This window comes from Acanthaster planci, linkage group LG15, assembly GCF_054643075.1.
Source record: "Acanthaster planci isolate LZ-2023a linkage group LG15, COTS_SCS, whole genome shotgun sequence".
In the NCBI taxonomy this organism is placed as follows: domain Eukaryota; kingdom Metazoa; phylum Echinodermata; class Asteroidea; order Valvatida; family Acanthasteridae; genus Acanthaster; species Acanthaster planci.
The window spans coordinates 5,689,833-5,705,154 of NC_141791.1; the positions used below are offsets into that span (position 1 = coordinate 5,689,833).

General features: G+C 39.1%; 1 protein-coding gene across 6 annotated transcripts in view; it reads right to left on the reverse strand.

Annotated features, from left to right (window-relative positions):
- LOC110990509 (uncharacterized) overlaps positions 1–15,322 on the reverse strand; it is a 63,378-nt gene that overhangs the window by 45,223 nt on the left and 2,833 nt on the right. The window contains exons 2-8 of one of the 6 annotated variants that reach the window (XM_087146534.1): positions 13,487–13,580; positions 3,494–3,661; positions 3,022–3,252; positions 2,286–2,456; positions 1,207–1,524; positions 821–1,048; positions 209–376 (exon numbers count right to left, since the gene is read on the reverse strand). The exons of 2 other annotated variants lie outside the window; for them this stretch is intronic. In XM_087146534.1, the coding sequence (XP_087002660.1) occupies positions 209–376; positions 821–1,048; positions 1,207–1,524; positions 2,286–2,456; positions 3,022–3,252; positions 3,494–3,626 (1,249 nt within the window). In that variant the 5' untranslated portion in view covers positions 3,627–3,661; positions 13,487–13,580. Of the gene's footprint in view, positions 1–208; positions 377–820; positions 1,049–1,206; positions 1,525–2,285; positions 2,457–3,021; positions 3,253–3,493; positions 3,662–7,095; positions 9,095–9,747; positions 9,996–13,486; positions 13,581–15,322 lie in introns of those variants that run through there. 3 more of the 6 variants (XM_087146531.1, XM_087146532.1, XM_087146527.1) reach the window with 3 other exon arrangements.

The window sequence follows — 15,322 nt, forward strand, 5'->3', positions numbered from 1 at the left end:
AAAACAACTGAGTCGGGTTTTGAAGCTGTGACTTTAATACTGAGCACTATATCAGCGCGGTGATTTTGTTACGACGTGGACCTAGATTAAAACCGACAGAATATCACTTCATATTACCAGATTTATGTTACAAAGAGTAATTGTTTTAAAACTTGACGAATGTCACAAACCCTTTTCATGGTGAAAGTGAAAGCGACTCGTGTCTCACCTGTATCAATCGATAGTTGGTCTCTACTGACGGTGACTAAAACGTGACTTCCATTCTTGTCCCCTAGAGCTACGCCATAAGCATCACACCTGTACACCATGCTGTCGTTACTTGTTAGTGACAGATGGAACATCGATGATGACACGTAAGTGTTGTCAAAAGATGAACCTGAAAAATTAAACTTCACGGATCAGACACCTGCCTATATAGGGTTCGCATTCTTTTCTTCTGCATTCACGTATTGCATGGATTGGCCCTGTTTTGTGCAAGTCTGGATTTAGGTTGGTCTATCTGAAAGCATCACCGTGACAAAGTTAAAATTGCTGCTTTAGAAAAACATTTTTTATCGATATTTCAATGCGTGTCACTAAAGCACCATCATTTTGAGATCTTTTCAGATCTCGGACGGATAGTGCTCTAGAATTACTTTATTGAAGTTGGGCTAAGGATTAAGTTCAATTAGGGAATTGAACAGTGCTCTTTTCATGGGTGGGCTCTAAGAATTCCATTAGTACGGGTCATGGCCTCACATATTCAAACACGGTTTACAGTGTAGGAACTCATATAAGTTGGCAGACGCAGATGAAGTAATATGAGTCACCAAAACCTCACCTGGTTGATAAACTAACATCGTAGTAGTAGTAGTAGATTCTACGTGCTCGGTGTAACCATTATGAAACACACGGAACCACTGGAGGTCTACCGGAGGTTTGGCATGGTCGACTTGACATGTAAGGTTGACAGTCATTGTGTCGTACGGTACTTGTAACATGCAAGTATCAGGTCCTGATGGACGTGGGTCACATCCAGGAACGACGGGAAACGGCTGGGGTGCAGTCACTGCCAGTGGGAACAATGCAGAGTTAAAAGAAAATGTAGTGGTCGCATATTATATACATATGCACGATAAATGATTAGGAACAATCACTGGCATTGCAATTACAATTCATAACAATTTTTTCTTGGTTTTTGTGTGACGCAAATTCAATTTCACTAACCTGTAATAACTACCTCAACGGATCCCTTGTCTATTTGACCAACTTTCGACTCAACTACGTAATGATAAGTCCCCTCGTGTGAGTCGGTGACGTTCTGAATGATCAAACTGAAGTTGCTGGTGACATTGTACATGCCTTCAGGGATACCGTCTAGGGGCACAGTTGCACCTTGAAAGTGGGAGAAAATAGCGTGTTCCCTGTCTCTCTGGCGGAAATACCAGTACACGCCTTGTAGGTCTCCACGTTGGTGTGCCCAAGCCGCATCAGGGGAGTAAGGTACAATGCCACGTCGGCCACGATCTAAGAAAGCCTTGCAATCTTGATAAAAGAAAATCAATACCAGATAAGGAGTCCAGACAATAAATGTCTTTATTGGAACACCTCAAGTAAATCTTTTTTATAATTTCCGTAGATTTCGATCTTAATTGACTTTTAGTTGTGCGTCAAAATGACTTAACCAGCTGTCACATTTATGCTTATCGCGAAAGGTATCTGCGTTTACGGTTTTTATATTAAAATGCACGCCACGAAGCCTGACTTTCAGCTTTCAAAAACGAAACAAATATTAAACCTTATTTTGCTCGTCTGTCACTCAGCAGTTAGGTCTCATAGCCGATTATGTGTTTCATAACGCCCTGAGTGCTATTGGCCCTACTGTGCCCTCTGATGAGGAACTAAACCAGATATCAACATGCTCGATGCACACTAGTAGCTATTCATGTTGATATTAACTATATCAACTATCAAAGCAGCTAAACCAAACCAAATGGTCTAAAATCCTGTATAAGCACTTTACCGGTACATTTTGTTTCTTCAAGGAACTTTTTACTCATTAATCTTTTACGTGCATAAAGTATATAGTTATAACTATATACTTTATGCACGTCATTTGGTTAAAATATAGTTCCCTAATAAGCAGTCTTTTGCTCAATGGTTGTTGCTTTCTATTTTCTGAAATTGTGTAAACTTCATGTGGAGGTATGGACATGCAAATTCATTTAAAGCCTCGAAATGGGCCTACACAGAATGTAGTCAAATGCGGAGAGAGGGTTAAAAAGATAAGCTATCCCTTTACCGACCTGCATGAGACGGAAAGGCGTCTTTGCTGACGGTGACTGAAACGTGACTTCCATTCCTATCCCCAAGCGCTACGCCATAGGCTTCACATCTGTATCGCGTGATGTTATCGCTCGTTGGTGACAGATGGAAGGACGATAATGAAGTGTAAGTGTCGTCGATGAAAAACAAACCTAATGAAATTAAGGGAGCATCTTAAACGAAGTTTAAAAAGACAAGGAACGACAGCTTAATAACGAAATATTCACTGTATGAACATAATTATTTGCTGAAGTTGATAATCCTTCTATCACTCTATCTAAGCGTTGATGGGCTGCAGATGCCTAATAAATTTGTTCGTAAAATATGTGATATAAGCAAAATTTTCTGCCACTTTTTCACACATATTTGTTTTCGTATTTCTCAGCCTACAGTAATTTATAGGCATATTGAATGGATTTTCTGAAGAAAACTGGAGCTCACGCTGAAATCTCAGGGTAACTGGCTAATGAATGCGATAACCACTTTTATTTTCCCACTTGGACATAAATGTAAATGAAATATATACTATGAAAAGGCATCAAAATATAATAGACCTAACTTTACATGTAAAAATGAAAGTTTGACGGACTGAGATGACATTGAATTCATTTCGACCATATTCATGCATGCAGGCAACACAAACTTCCAAAGTTGATTATTCCTGCGAATAAGACAGATACATGGACTGATATAAGGTAATACAAACAATCAACTCACCTGGTTTATTTACAAGCAGCTTCGTAGTAAGAGTCGCTTCTATGTGTTCTGTGTGACCATCATCAAACACACGGAGCCACTGGAGGTCTACTGGAGGTTTGGCATGGTTTAGTTGACATGTCAGGTAGACAGACAGTATATCGTATGGTTCGTGTGCAATGCAGGAATCAGCAGTTACTAATGGACGTGGGTCACATCCAGGAACGACGGGAGATGGCTGCTTTGTGGTAACTGTTATGTTGAAAAAGTTCGAAGAACATGCTGAAAAAAACTACAGCGGTATGTTTTACCCAGCATTTGCATATCATTTAGGAAGACTGCGTTGAAGGAAAGGTTTCGTTGCCCTGAAAATCTACGACAAACTTTTCATTGACAAAGACCAAAGTTTCAAGACCAAAATCTTTCACGTGTATCATTTGTAATTCGCGTCTCACTTGTCTTATATAGTTCAAGCTTGGATGATTCCACCAACCTTTAACGGCTACCTCCACGGATCCTTTGTATATTCTCCCCAATAGTGGTTCAACCTTGTAAAAATACGTTCCTTCGTCTGAGTCGGTGACGTTCTGAATGATTAAACTGAAGTCGTTACTGACGCCGTACATGCCTTTAGGGATATCTTCTCCTTCATAGAGGTCTCCTTGGAAGTGAGAGAATATGAAATGGTCTCGGTCATACTGACCAAAGTACCAGTAAACGCCTTCTAGGTTATCAAACCTGTATTCACGGGCGGCATCAGGGTTGCAAGGTACAATGCCTTGGTAACCTCGTTCTAAGAACAAGGTCTGCTCTTCACTGTTTGCTGTTGCGGCAATGAAGAACGCTGAAAAATAGAGCAAAGCAATGTACACAAATTAAAGATGGGAGGCAACGAATCAACCAATGAACTACGCAGTGGTGCTCTCCTGGCTCGCTGATCTGTATGTGCAACGCCATTCATTTAAAGAAACACGTCAACTTTATTTTACCCGTCTTTTGTGACACATATGTTGGCATATTTTCAATGTGATCAGCCTGTGATCTGTTCAGAAACGTTAACTTGTGTGAAATTGATCGAGTTTATCAAACACATAATCAAATTCAAGGTACATGTAATGAGCAGCATCAAAATACAAAAAATATTATGAAACGCACAATCCTTGGCAATCACCATCACCAACAAACTCCATCCATCCAAAACATATTTCTCTATCCACCCTAACAAATCCATAATCAATTCCTAGGGTGTTAAAGAAAGTCATCGCTGTGAGCTTCTGAAACCTTTGCTCCGTCTGCCTATGGGGATTTTTACATGAGGCTATCGCTTCAAGCTCTATTACTTTGGGGAGAATAATTTCTTATACTAAAACAACCCTAGGAAAACAGGATTCTATTTCCGTGTCGTTCAAGTAACGTTATGCAATGGAGATGGGGAAAAAATAATTATTTGACCTTCAGGGCTGCTCAGGGTTTTTTGCATGAAATTTCTCTTTCATGTTAAGCAATGTTTCAGGTTAAATTTGTCTTAAAGAAGAAAATAAATGAACAGTAGGCCTAAGGCCCATTTAAAAAGAAAGTGCGCATTAGTTTCCCAAATGCAAGGATTTCACTAGAACGTATGGGCTCCATACATGTATTTGCTAGCTCACTGTACTTAATCAAAACCCCTGCCACACCCAATTACAACCTACCCTCCCGTCCAAAGGATTTCTATAATGGGTGACGAGAAGGGTGGAATGGCGAAACCCATGACACTGTGTTAAGTACAACATGCACCAAAATGGTTTCAATGACATAAAACTGGGTTGCTTTGATATTTTGCTTTGAGTTCATTGACATGACGATACCGTTAACCATGGTATTCATTGTTTTCTGAAGTTGATGGAAGTTGTGGTTTAAAACTTTCATACTTACTCAGTGACATCTGAAGGGCGGCTGCCAGCATCATTGTGGTTTCCTCCTTAATGAGAGAAAAGTGAATTTGTGACAACACAATACATGTAGATAATGCATGGTCTTAAATCAAGACTTAAAGTCTTTGATTAAACTTATTTAACAAACTCAATTGGACTTTTCTTAATTTCCGGGTTCACATTGGGAGGTATCTTCCAATCACCGCTGAATGTCGACATTTTGTGAAGGTTAAAATGGTGCCAACTTACTGGTTCTGAAGACACAGCAGGAAATGAAAACACAATGATCTCGGTAAGCTACATTCCACCATTTCTCTGACAAAGGACTATGGGCAAAAGACAAAACCGTTTATGCACGGTAGCCGTCTAAAGATAAAGAATAGGGAATTTCCATTGGACTTCCCTGACGTTATCCTTTGCACACACATGTACTCTTTCAACAGCCTGGAGTGGCGGTTTGGTTAGAGCTCAGCAGTTTGACGACTAATAAATTACTTTCTAATGTGTGGGATATCTTTTAAAGTAGATCCGATTTCATTTGAGAACATACGGAAGCGTATAAAGGCCACTTCCAAAATTCGTTTTAGAGTTAATGTATTATCTCGCCATGGCGATTTGGATAGTTGAATGTGTATCTCGCAGTGGCGAGTTATAAGATCTTGTCTCTGCGTCAAATTGATATCCTGCCGCAGCGAATATTTCAATTCTTTCGTAAGCCCTATACAGCGTGCCGTTTTCAAATGTATCTTAGGATGAAATGCATCCGGATTTAGTTTTACATTGCTAATTGAAACAAAAATGGATGTTACATTTCAACAAAGCTTGTTTTCCAACACAAAGACAACGACATTTTTGGTGTGAATTTTCACATTCAGATGAGGGGTAAGCTGTTTTTAATTCCTTCCTCCCTTTTCCTAGTGCCAAACACAAGCAAGCGGACTTGAAAATTACATAAATTTTGAAATTTCATCAGTCGAAATTTATTAATTTATGGTACTCAAAATGGGAGATTAAAAACTACTTTTACAAACACAACGCATGAAATACCTCACAGCATTGAACGCTCAAACCAATATAAGTGCACACGTGTCATGCGCTCCGAGCCGGAAGTGTCGACCCGTGTTTTAAAGACTCCATCCAATACGTTCTCGACAAAAAACATATGTTGTATTTGCCCTTCCCAGCGTCCTGCACTGTATGGGTGGTTTATGACAAGTGGGAGCGCATAGTTGTGAGGTCAAGGAGCCTAGGGATTTCAATCCAGGTGATGAAAGTGTGCGGGTTTCCCTTTCACCTTCACTTCATTTTTTCTCTGTGCCTGTTGAAATTAGAATGTTATCGGCATCGAGGTTTGGTCCAAAATGGCAACACACATTGGTTAAAAATATGCATGGGCGTAGCCAGATTGGGGGGGGTGGCAAACCGTCTAGTTAAAAGAAAAGCATTTAACGGCTGGAGGAGGTTCAATTTTTTCTCAAGAATATGATTATTTTCCATTTCATTTTTAATTTTCATTTCTTTGGCAGTTTTCTTTCTTTCTTTTTTTTGTTCTTATAAAAGTATAAATGAGAGGGCACCGTAATCCTTTCAACAGGTAGTCTACCAGAGAGAGAAGTATGTGCACAATACATCATGGCTGACCGGTCGACAGAGATCCAAAATTGAAATTGATCAAACTAACAAAAGACAATTCACAGTAGCTTAAACGTATGATTGGTAACCTTTTTCAAACACTCTTTCAATTATGAAGATATGCAGCATGTGTGAAAAAGCTGGAGAACAATTCAAATTTTCGAGTGAAAAATACCCTTTTTTACGTTCAGAAATGTAAAGTATAAGTAAGTCCATTTTTTCCAAATATTCACTTATTTTTATTTATTATATTCACATAATTAACAAGAAACACGTCACAAAATGAAATCTGAAGCCCACAAATTCAACAAACCTTTACACAATGCGGAAGATCTCTGTAGTCGTTTGCTGGCTGGCGGCGCCATTCCAAGCAACACAAAGCGACCACGACTTTACCGATTTTCAGCGCATGCGCACAAACTAAGTGGAAACTTATCGCACCTGTTTTTTAAAATATGACTTGGTCAACCTTCTGAAAAAGGAAGTGAATTTCTATTCACTGTAAACTTGTTAGAAGCAATATTGTGTGTAATTTTACTCGCTCACTTACATTCACTGGTTCCAAAGGTACGGAGCAAAACGCGCAGAAATTGAGAACAAAATGATCACAGTACAAATATCTGCGAAATCATTTACTGAAGAACTTCAGGAAACACGACGGTGACAATCAGTCATAGGAATCCATTTTGTGCCAGGCGCGCTTGTCGTGCGAATGAAAGTGACACGGGATTTTCCATTGGATCTCCCCTGACGTCATTCTCTGAAAACGGCCTTATATCCTATTTTTCTAAAGCACGTTTCTTTTACTGTATTCAGTTTTGTATGCAAGGTACATGTACATTATATTCACTTTGAACTTTTGTCATGAACGGTGACAGCTTTTTGTGGAGCTCGCACGCTACACTACACCTTCATAGAAGGCCAAAGTTGAAAGGGCATACCGCTTACAAAGATCAGTCTAGTGTGTGACATTAATTTGTTCTCAACACCTGAAGTCAACACTTGTTCTAATCTGTATGTTGACCACCCTAGACGTACGTTAGTGAGAATAATTCTGTTGCATGAAACTTGTTGGGTGTTATTGGTCTGGATTTAACACTCGTGAAATGTGTCGTAGTGAAACGAATATATTTTTAACTGATGGTGAGTGCCACTTCCCAGAGGACAAAATGGTTTAGGAAAAATCTTTTTTAATTTATAATAACTTAAAACGTGCCTTAAAGACTTGAAAGCAAAAAAGTCCTAAAGATCAGCACTCAAGATGTGGATAGACAGTTCCACATCAAACTACAAAGCTTCTCCATTTCGTAACGATTAATAGCAGTTGCATTGGTGTAGTACCTTGATACTGAACCTTTGCCTTAGGCTGTTCTTAAGCTTTATTTTATGACTTTGGCCTTAGCTTGAGGGCAAACGCCTTAGCGTTGGCTTAGAGGGATAAATACCTTACAATTTTAGTACATTAGCCTACTCATTAAGAGCCCACCGATTCCTCAAATTTCAAGGTAAATTTTACTTGTTTGAAAATTTGCTGTTCTGCAAACATACAACTATTAAATCATGTTTGACCAAGGAGGAGGAAAAAGATTTAGTCTAGATTTGTACAGACACCTTGTAAACAATTTGAGGCAGATAAAACATGATCTGACCTGTGCTGTGGATAGCTCGTCATCTTATTGGTATACTGCCCTAATAAAGGAGCTGACATTATTTTGCCAATTAGAGTGTAAATTATGGGTCCCTTTCAACAGGGTGTGATGTCCATCACTATGGAAGCATGGAAGCAAACCATCCTTTTGTTATATTAAAATGTTATTCACAAAAACCTGGACATATAGTCAGTCAAGCGCTGTATGCAAATGGGCTCTTACTTTCAAATACTAAAGTTTTTTCTTAATTAAAGTAATTTGCAGAGGTCTACAACCACCTGAAATTTCCTTGATATTTCTGTCATGGGCCTGCATTACCTTATCTCATTGAATGATTACATAACATATTTTTGTACAGAGGTCCATAACCTCAGAGTATTTTTATGAGCCTATTTGACTGAATGTTTGTGCAAAGGCAGGTCTTGTATGACATTTATTTTCTAATGCCAGTCGAAGTCATCAGAAACAGAGGGCTCACTAAATATTAGTTAATATTTCAAAACATGGAAATGTGGTCGAGTAGCTGTTCAATCAAGACACTAAGGTTACATATTGAAAATAAACATAAGTTGCCATGATTAATTGATTTAAATTTGTTTTTCTTCAGGTTAATGCATTTTGGGTGGTCGTTAACTTTGTGAATGACTGTATAGTGGGTGCCTAGGAGGGCTTCAGGATGGATTGCCACTTCATTTTAGCAGTAGCTCTATACTAGAGAATCCTGGTCTTGGCCTTGCAGGTTAATTAATAAAGCCTCGACCTCAGCCGCAAGACTTGAAGATGAAAGACATCATTTGCAAGACCTTGGCCTCTGCCTTGACAATCAAAGCCTTTGCCCTAAAACAAATCCGTTGCCTTTTTTGAAAGTAATGTTACAATGAACCAAAATCCATACAACGAAACGGGCCATTCGAGAAAATCTTCACTTTTTAATGGGCAATGCGTGATTCTATTTCGTAGCCTATAAACTGCACTTGAGTTTTTTCCGGAGGGAACTGAAACAGAGACTAAAATTTTAAAAAAAGTTTGATAGATCCAGCAATGTTGTCAAGTCACTGCTCGACTTCATTTGTTAGGAGCTGCTGCTATCTTATGGAGCAGTGCAGACACTGCAATGGACATTCTTTATGACGTTGTGTTCTCCCGTTTGCGGAAATTCCCCATCCTACAATTCCCGGCCATTTTACTATACTATTTCTTGTCACCACCTCTCCTAGAAAAAAGTGCTTTGTTGAGGTCTTTTTTTTTTCAATTTTGCATTTGCTTTGTTAACGACACCCTACGGGGCAGGTGATCAACAATGCTAAATGTCACTGCCACGCAAAACCCTGAACCATAATAGTTAATTAAAAAGAGAAAAGTGAATTTGTGACAACACAGTAAGTGTAGATAATGCATGGTCTTATATCAAGACTGAAAGTCTTTGACTAAACTTATTCAACAAACTCAATCCCAATTGGACTTCTCTTACTTTCACGGTTCACATTGGCAAGTATCTTCCAATCACTGTTGAATGTCGACATTTAGTGAAGGTTAAGCTGGTGGCAACTTACTGGTTCTGAAGACACGGTGTAAAACGTGCAGAAAAAGAAAACGCGATGATCGCAGTGTAGGCTACGGGTTTACCTGTGAGTTCAAAATCTGAACGAATTTTCGGACAAAGGACTGTGGGCAGAGGCCCAAACGGTTTTGGCACTGCTGGTGTCTAAAGATAAAAACTGTAATTCCCATGGGACTTCCCCTGACGTCACCCTCTGCACACGACCACAACAAAGCCCACAAATTCAACAAACCTTTACACAATGCGAAAGATCTCTGTAGTCGTTTGCTGGCTGGCGGCGCCATTCCAAGCAACACAAAGCGACCACGACTTTACCGATTTTCAGCGCATGCGCACAAACTAAGTGGAAACTTATCGTACCTGTTTTTTAAAATATGACTCGGTCAACCTTCTGAAAAAGGAAATGAATTTCTATTCACTATAAACTTGTTAGAAGCAATATTGTGTGTAATTTTACTCGCTCACTTACATTCACTGGTTCCAAAGGTACGGAGCAAAACGCGCAGAAATTGAGAACAAAATGATCACAGTACAAATATCTGCGAAATCATTTACTGAAGAACTTCAGGAAACACGACGGTGACAATCAGTCATAGGAATCCATTTTGTGCCAGGCGCGCTTGTCGTGCGAATGAAAGTGACACGGGATTTTCCATTGGATCTCCCCTGACGTCATTCTCTGAAAACGGCCTTATATCCTATTTTTCTAAAGCACATTTTTTTTACTGTATTCGGTTTTGTATGCAAGGTACATGTACATTATATTCACTTTGAACTTTTGTCATGAACGGTGACAGCTTTTTGTGGAGCTCGCACGCTACACTACACCTTCATAGAAGGCCAAAGTTGAAAGGGCATACCGCTTACAAAGATCAGTCTAGTGTGTGACATTAATTTGTTCTCAACACCTGAAGTCAACACTTGTTCTAATCTGTATGTTGACCACCCTAGACGTACGTTAGTGAGAATAATTCTGTTGCATGAAACTTGTTGGGTGTTACTGGTCTGGATTTAACACTCGTGAAATGTGTCGCAGTGAAACGAATATATTTTTAACTGATGGTGAGTGCCACTTCCCAGAGGACAAAATGGTTTAGGAAAAATCTTTTTTTAATTTATAATAACGTAAAATGTGCCTTAAAGACTTGAAAGCAAAAAAGTCCTAAAGATCAGCACTCAAGATGTGGATAGACAGTTCCACATCAAACTACAAAGCTTCTCCATTTCGTAACGATTAATAGCAGTTGCATTGGTGTAGTACCTTGATACTGAACCTTTGCCTTAGGCTGTTCTTAAGCTTTATTTTATGACTTTGGCCTTAGCTTGAGGGCAAACGCCTTAGCGTTGGCTTAGAGGGATAAATACCTTACAATTTTAGTACATTAGCCTACTCATTAAGAGCCCACCGATTCCTCAAATTTCAAGGTAAATTTTACTTGTTTGAAAATTTGCTGTTCTGCAAACATACAACTATTAAATCATGTTTGACCAAGGAGGAGGAAAAAGATTTAGTCTAGATTTGTACAGACACCTTGTAAACAATTTGAGGCAGATAAAACATGATCTGACCTGTGCTGTGGATAGCTCGTCATCTTATTGGTATACTGCCCTAATAAAGGAGCTGACATTATTTTGCCAATTAGAGTGTAAATTATGGGTCCCTTTCAACAGGGTGTGATGTCCATCACTATGGAAGCATGGAAGCAAACCATCCTTTTGTTATATTAAAATGTTATTCACGAAAACCTGGACATATAGTCAGTCAAGCGCTGTATGCAAATGGGCTCTTACTTTCAAATATTAAAGTTTTTTCTTAATTAAAGTAATTTGCAGAGGTCTACAACCACCTGAAATTTCCTTGATATTTCTGTCATGGGCCTGCATTACCTTATCTCATTGAATGATTACATAACATATTTTTGTACAGAGGTCCATAACCTCAGAGTATTTTTATGAGCCTATTTGACTGAATGTTTGTGCAAAGGCAGGTCTTGTATGACATTTATTTTCTAATGCCAGTCGAAGTCATCAGAAACAGAGGGCTCACTAAATATTAGTTAATATTTCAAAACATGGAAATGTGGTCGAGTAGCTGTTCAATCAAGACACTAAGGTTACATATTGAAAATAAACATAAGTTGCCATGATTAATTGATTTAAATTTTGTTTTTCTTCAGGTTAATGCATTTTGGGTGGTCGTTAACTTTGTAAATGACTGTATAGTGGGTGCCTAGGAGGGCTTCAGGATGGATTGCCACTTCATTTTAGCAGTAGCTCTATACTAGAGAATCCTGGTCTTGGCCTTGCAGGTTAATTAATAAAGCCTCGACCTCAGCCGCAAGACTTGAAGCTGAAAGACATCATTTGCAAGACCTTGGCCTCTGCCTTGACAATCAAAGCCTTTGCCCTAAAACAAATCCGTTGCCTTTATTGAAAGTAATGTTACAATGAACCAAAATCCATACAACAAAACGGGCCATTCGAGAAAATCCTCACCTTTTAATGGGCAATGCGTGATTCTATTTCGTAACCTATAAACTGTACTTGAGTTTTTTCCTGAGGGAAATGAAACAGAGACTAAAATTTTAAAAACAGTTTGATATGTCTAATAATGTTGTGAAGTCACTGCTCGACTTCATTTGTTAGGAGTTGCTGCTATCTTATTGAGCAGTGCAGACACTGCAATGGACATTCTTTATGACGTTGTGTTCTCCCGTTTGCGGAAATTCCCCATCCTAGAATTCCCGGCCATTTTACTATACTATTTCTTTACACCACTTCTCCCAGAAAAAAATCGCTTTGTTGAGGACTTTTTTCAATTTTGCATTTGCTTTGTTAACGACACTCTACGGGGCAGGTGATCAACAATGCTTAATGTCACTGCCTCGCAAAACCCTGAACCGTAAAAGTTAACACACGTTTCCTGATTGCGTACGTGTATGTACATGGCATACATGTACATGTTGTCATGTACGTTGACTCTAGAGGTTAGCCGTTCATTTTTGTACGGCCTTGAAATAATTCCTTTGTGGATACAAGTGCAGCGATTCATCAACATGGACATGTAACCCTTGTTAAAAACTGTTATCGTTTCCATTGCTGTTTGATTACTTCCTAATAATATAAATGAGAAGAATGTTTTGAGTGTCCATGCACTTTTGTTGTTGCATCGTTTTATACAACTATTTGGTAATAATGACCTAGGTCTTTTTGGAACAAAAATGGTCGGTGTACATGCATATTTCTGTTTTCCCCTTATACAAAGCTTTAAGCTGCTGAGGGATGATTTATTTTAAATTTCACTTCCAGTTATTTTTCTCTAGGCCCGAACAGGGAATAATGAAACGGTCACAAGCATCACACTTGGGGTTCACACCTTGGGGTGGGTAACACGTTGTTATTCAGTGTAATGCTGTTCTGGCTATGAACAGTTTTTCGAGGGATTAACTGATTTGAAGAAGATAATTTTACAACACCTCTGGACACAGACATTCACAGTATATACAAACAATACTTTGATTTCCTTATCTTTCTGGTCATTGTACAATGCCATATGTAAATGTGTCTTCCGCAACTTCCCATTGTGCAAAACCTTTCTAAGTCATTGAATTCGAATGGTTTTACACAGTCTCATGTTTAAAGAGATGTTGCATTGGATGGAACAGTTTTCAAAAGCAAGGCAAGATTGGAAATGTCTACAGCAGGTGTGTTAATACGGGAATTTGACTTACCAGCTGAGTACACCTCCTGACTAGGTTACAAAGAGGCGGACTCCAAACCTTTGAAAAAAGACACCACAGTGATCCTGGCAGACGAGCTATACATCTGCAGAATTCAAGATCAAAATTTGGGAAATTTCGAGGAAATCACGAGCATGTTCGCACACTCTTAGCAGAGGAACTTTGATTTGAAACTTCCTGTGTGTCATGTTAGGTGCTTGTGGTAATCCAGAAATCGGTCCAATGGAACACAATCTATCAAAATTGAGTTTTTTCTGCTTGTTAGTCTAATAGCTTAGACCTAACTGAAATAACAAAATGCGTATTTCTAGTTTAAAATTAACTTCAAAGGAGATGCTGACAATGCTATGCACTAAAAAATGCTGAGATATGACCATTATTCTACAGTGAACTTGCATGGGGAGCGTACTTCAATGTTTCCAGTGCGGCCATCTCGTCGCACTCCAAACCAACGATTGGACTGCTGGCACTGTGAGCGGTAGTGGTCACGCTAAACTGACAGGTCAGGACAGTTGCATTTTACGGCTTGCCCCCGATACAAGCATTAGATCACAATTATCCACTGTATATTTAGGCAGATATCAGTCGCAATGGCAATAAATCGTGGTTTTACGTTAAAGCCTGAAATGTGGCACAATTCAGAACTATGGCCTAGGGTAATACTTTGAAAAGTGAAGTCACTCTGGTAACCCTTTCATCTATTCGTCTTTTCAGGCCATTTTGTAAAATGACTGCTAAATACCAAATTGAACACAAGGAACCAACCATTGTGTCCTTGTTTACGCAAGGCTAAAAGGCACACGGGAATCGGAATGCCATCCAAATATGTAGCCTATAAGAAAGGTCCATTTTCATTACAGAAATACCATTTATTACAAAATCGGCTTGAAAATATAGGGGTTATTTCAAACGATATCTTTGGCTAATGGGGCAAGCTACTTGCAAATGGGTGAGGGTGGCCCCTTCTTACAGGCGTGAGTTATCCACAGGTTTTCAATTCAATGCCTTACCAGCAATAATCACCTTGATATACGACCCTTTAGATGTTTCAGATCATGCATCTAGCATTTCTTGCCTTGCTTTATTGTCTTATATCCACCAAGGAGTCTGTGCCATCAGGGACAGCTACATCATATTCGCGAGTTTGAGCTGGTACTCTGGGGACTGACAGGAATGCTGCTGTTACGTCGTCTTTTACCCACTAAGTTTCCTAAGCATAGATCTGTTCCTTCCGTTGTATGGCAAAATTAAGTCACAGCCAGTGTATGTGAGCGTGGAAGAAGACAAGAGCTAGTTGTGACTTGCAAGGCGCAAGAAATCATGGAGAGAAATCTCAGATGTTTGCCTGTCCCAAATGCAATCCAGCTCTGAGTTCTCACGTTGGTCACTGCTACTAGAGATAGAAAAACATCGTCCACCGTTGGGGGAAAAGTTATGGAAAAACTTCATTGTAGCGTGCTTCCATCATGTGTGTTTCAGCCTTCTCGCCAGGAGGATCTAGACAACTTGTGTGAAGTAGAATAACAGTGCATGGACAGCTGCCGGTATCCATTCATTTTCATATTTGTAAATGGTCAAAAAACGTTCGTATAGTTCCACCAATTCTTAAAAGTAATTGCAGTTTCTTAAGAGAGTTTAACCAAGCAAAGTTGCTCCTAGACACTAAGTTGTTATGTTGAAAAAGTCATAATAATTATATTATGTGACTGGTATGAGATGTATGAGTGCATTATTGTGAAAAGAAAGAATGATCACTTTCAGTAAAAACACCTATTGGGTTGCACTGGACCTCTTTTTAGGAGGAGAAGACCCTCAGGCCAAAAAACA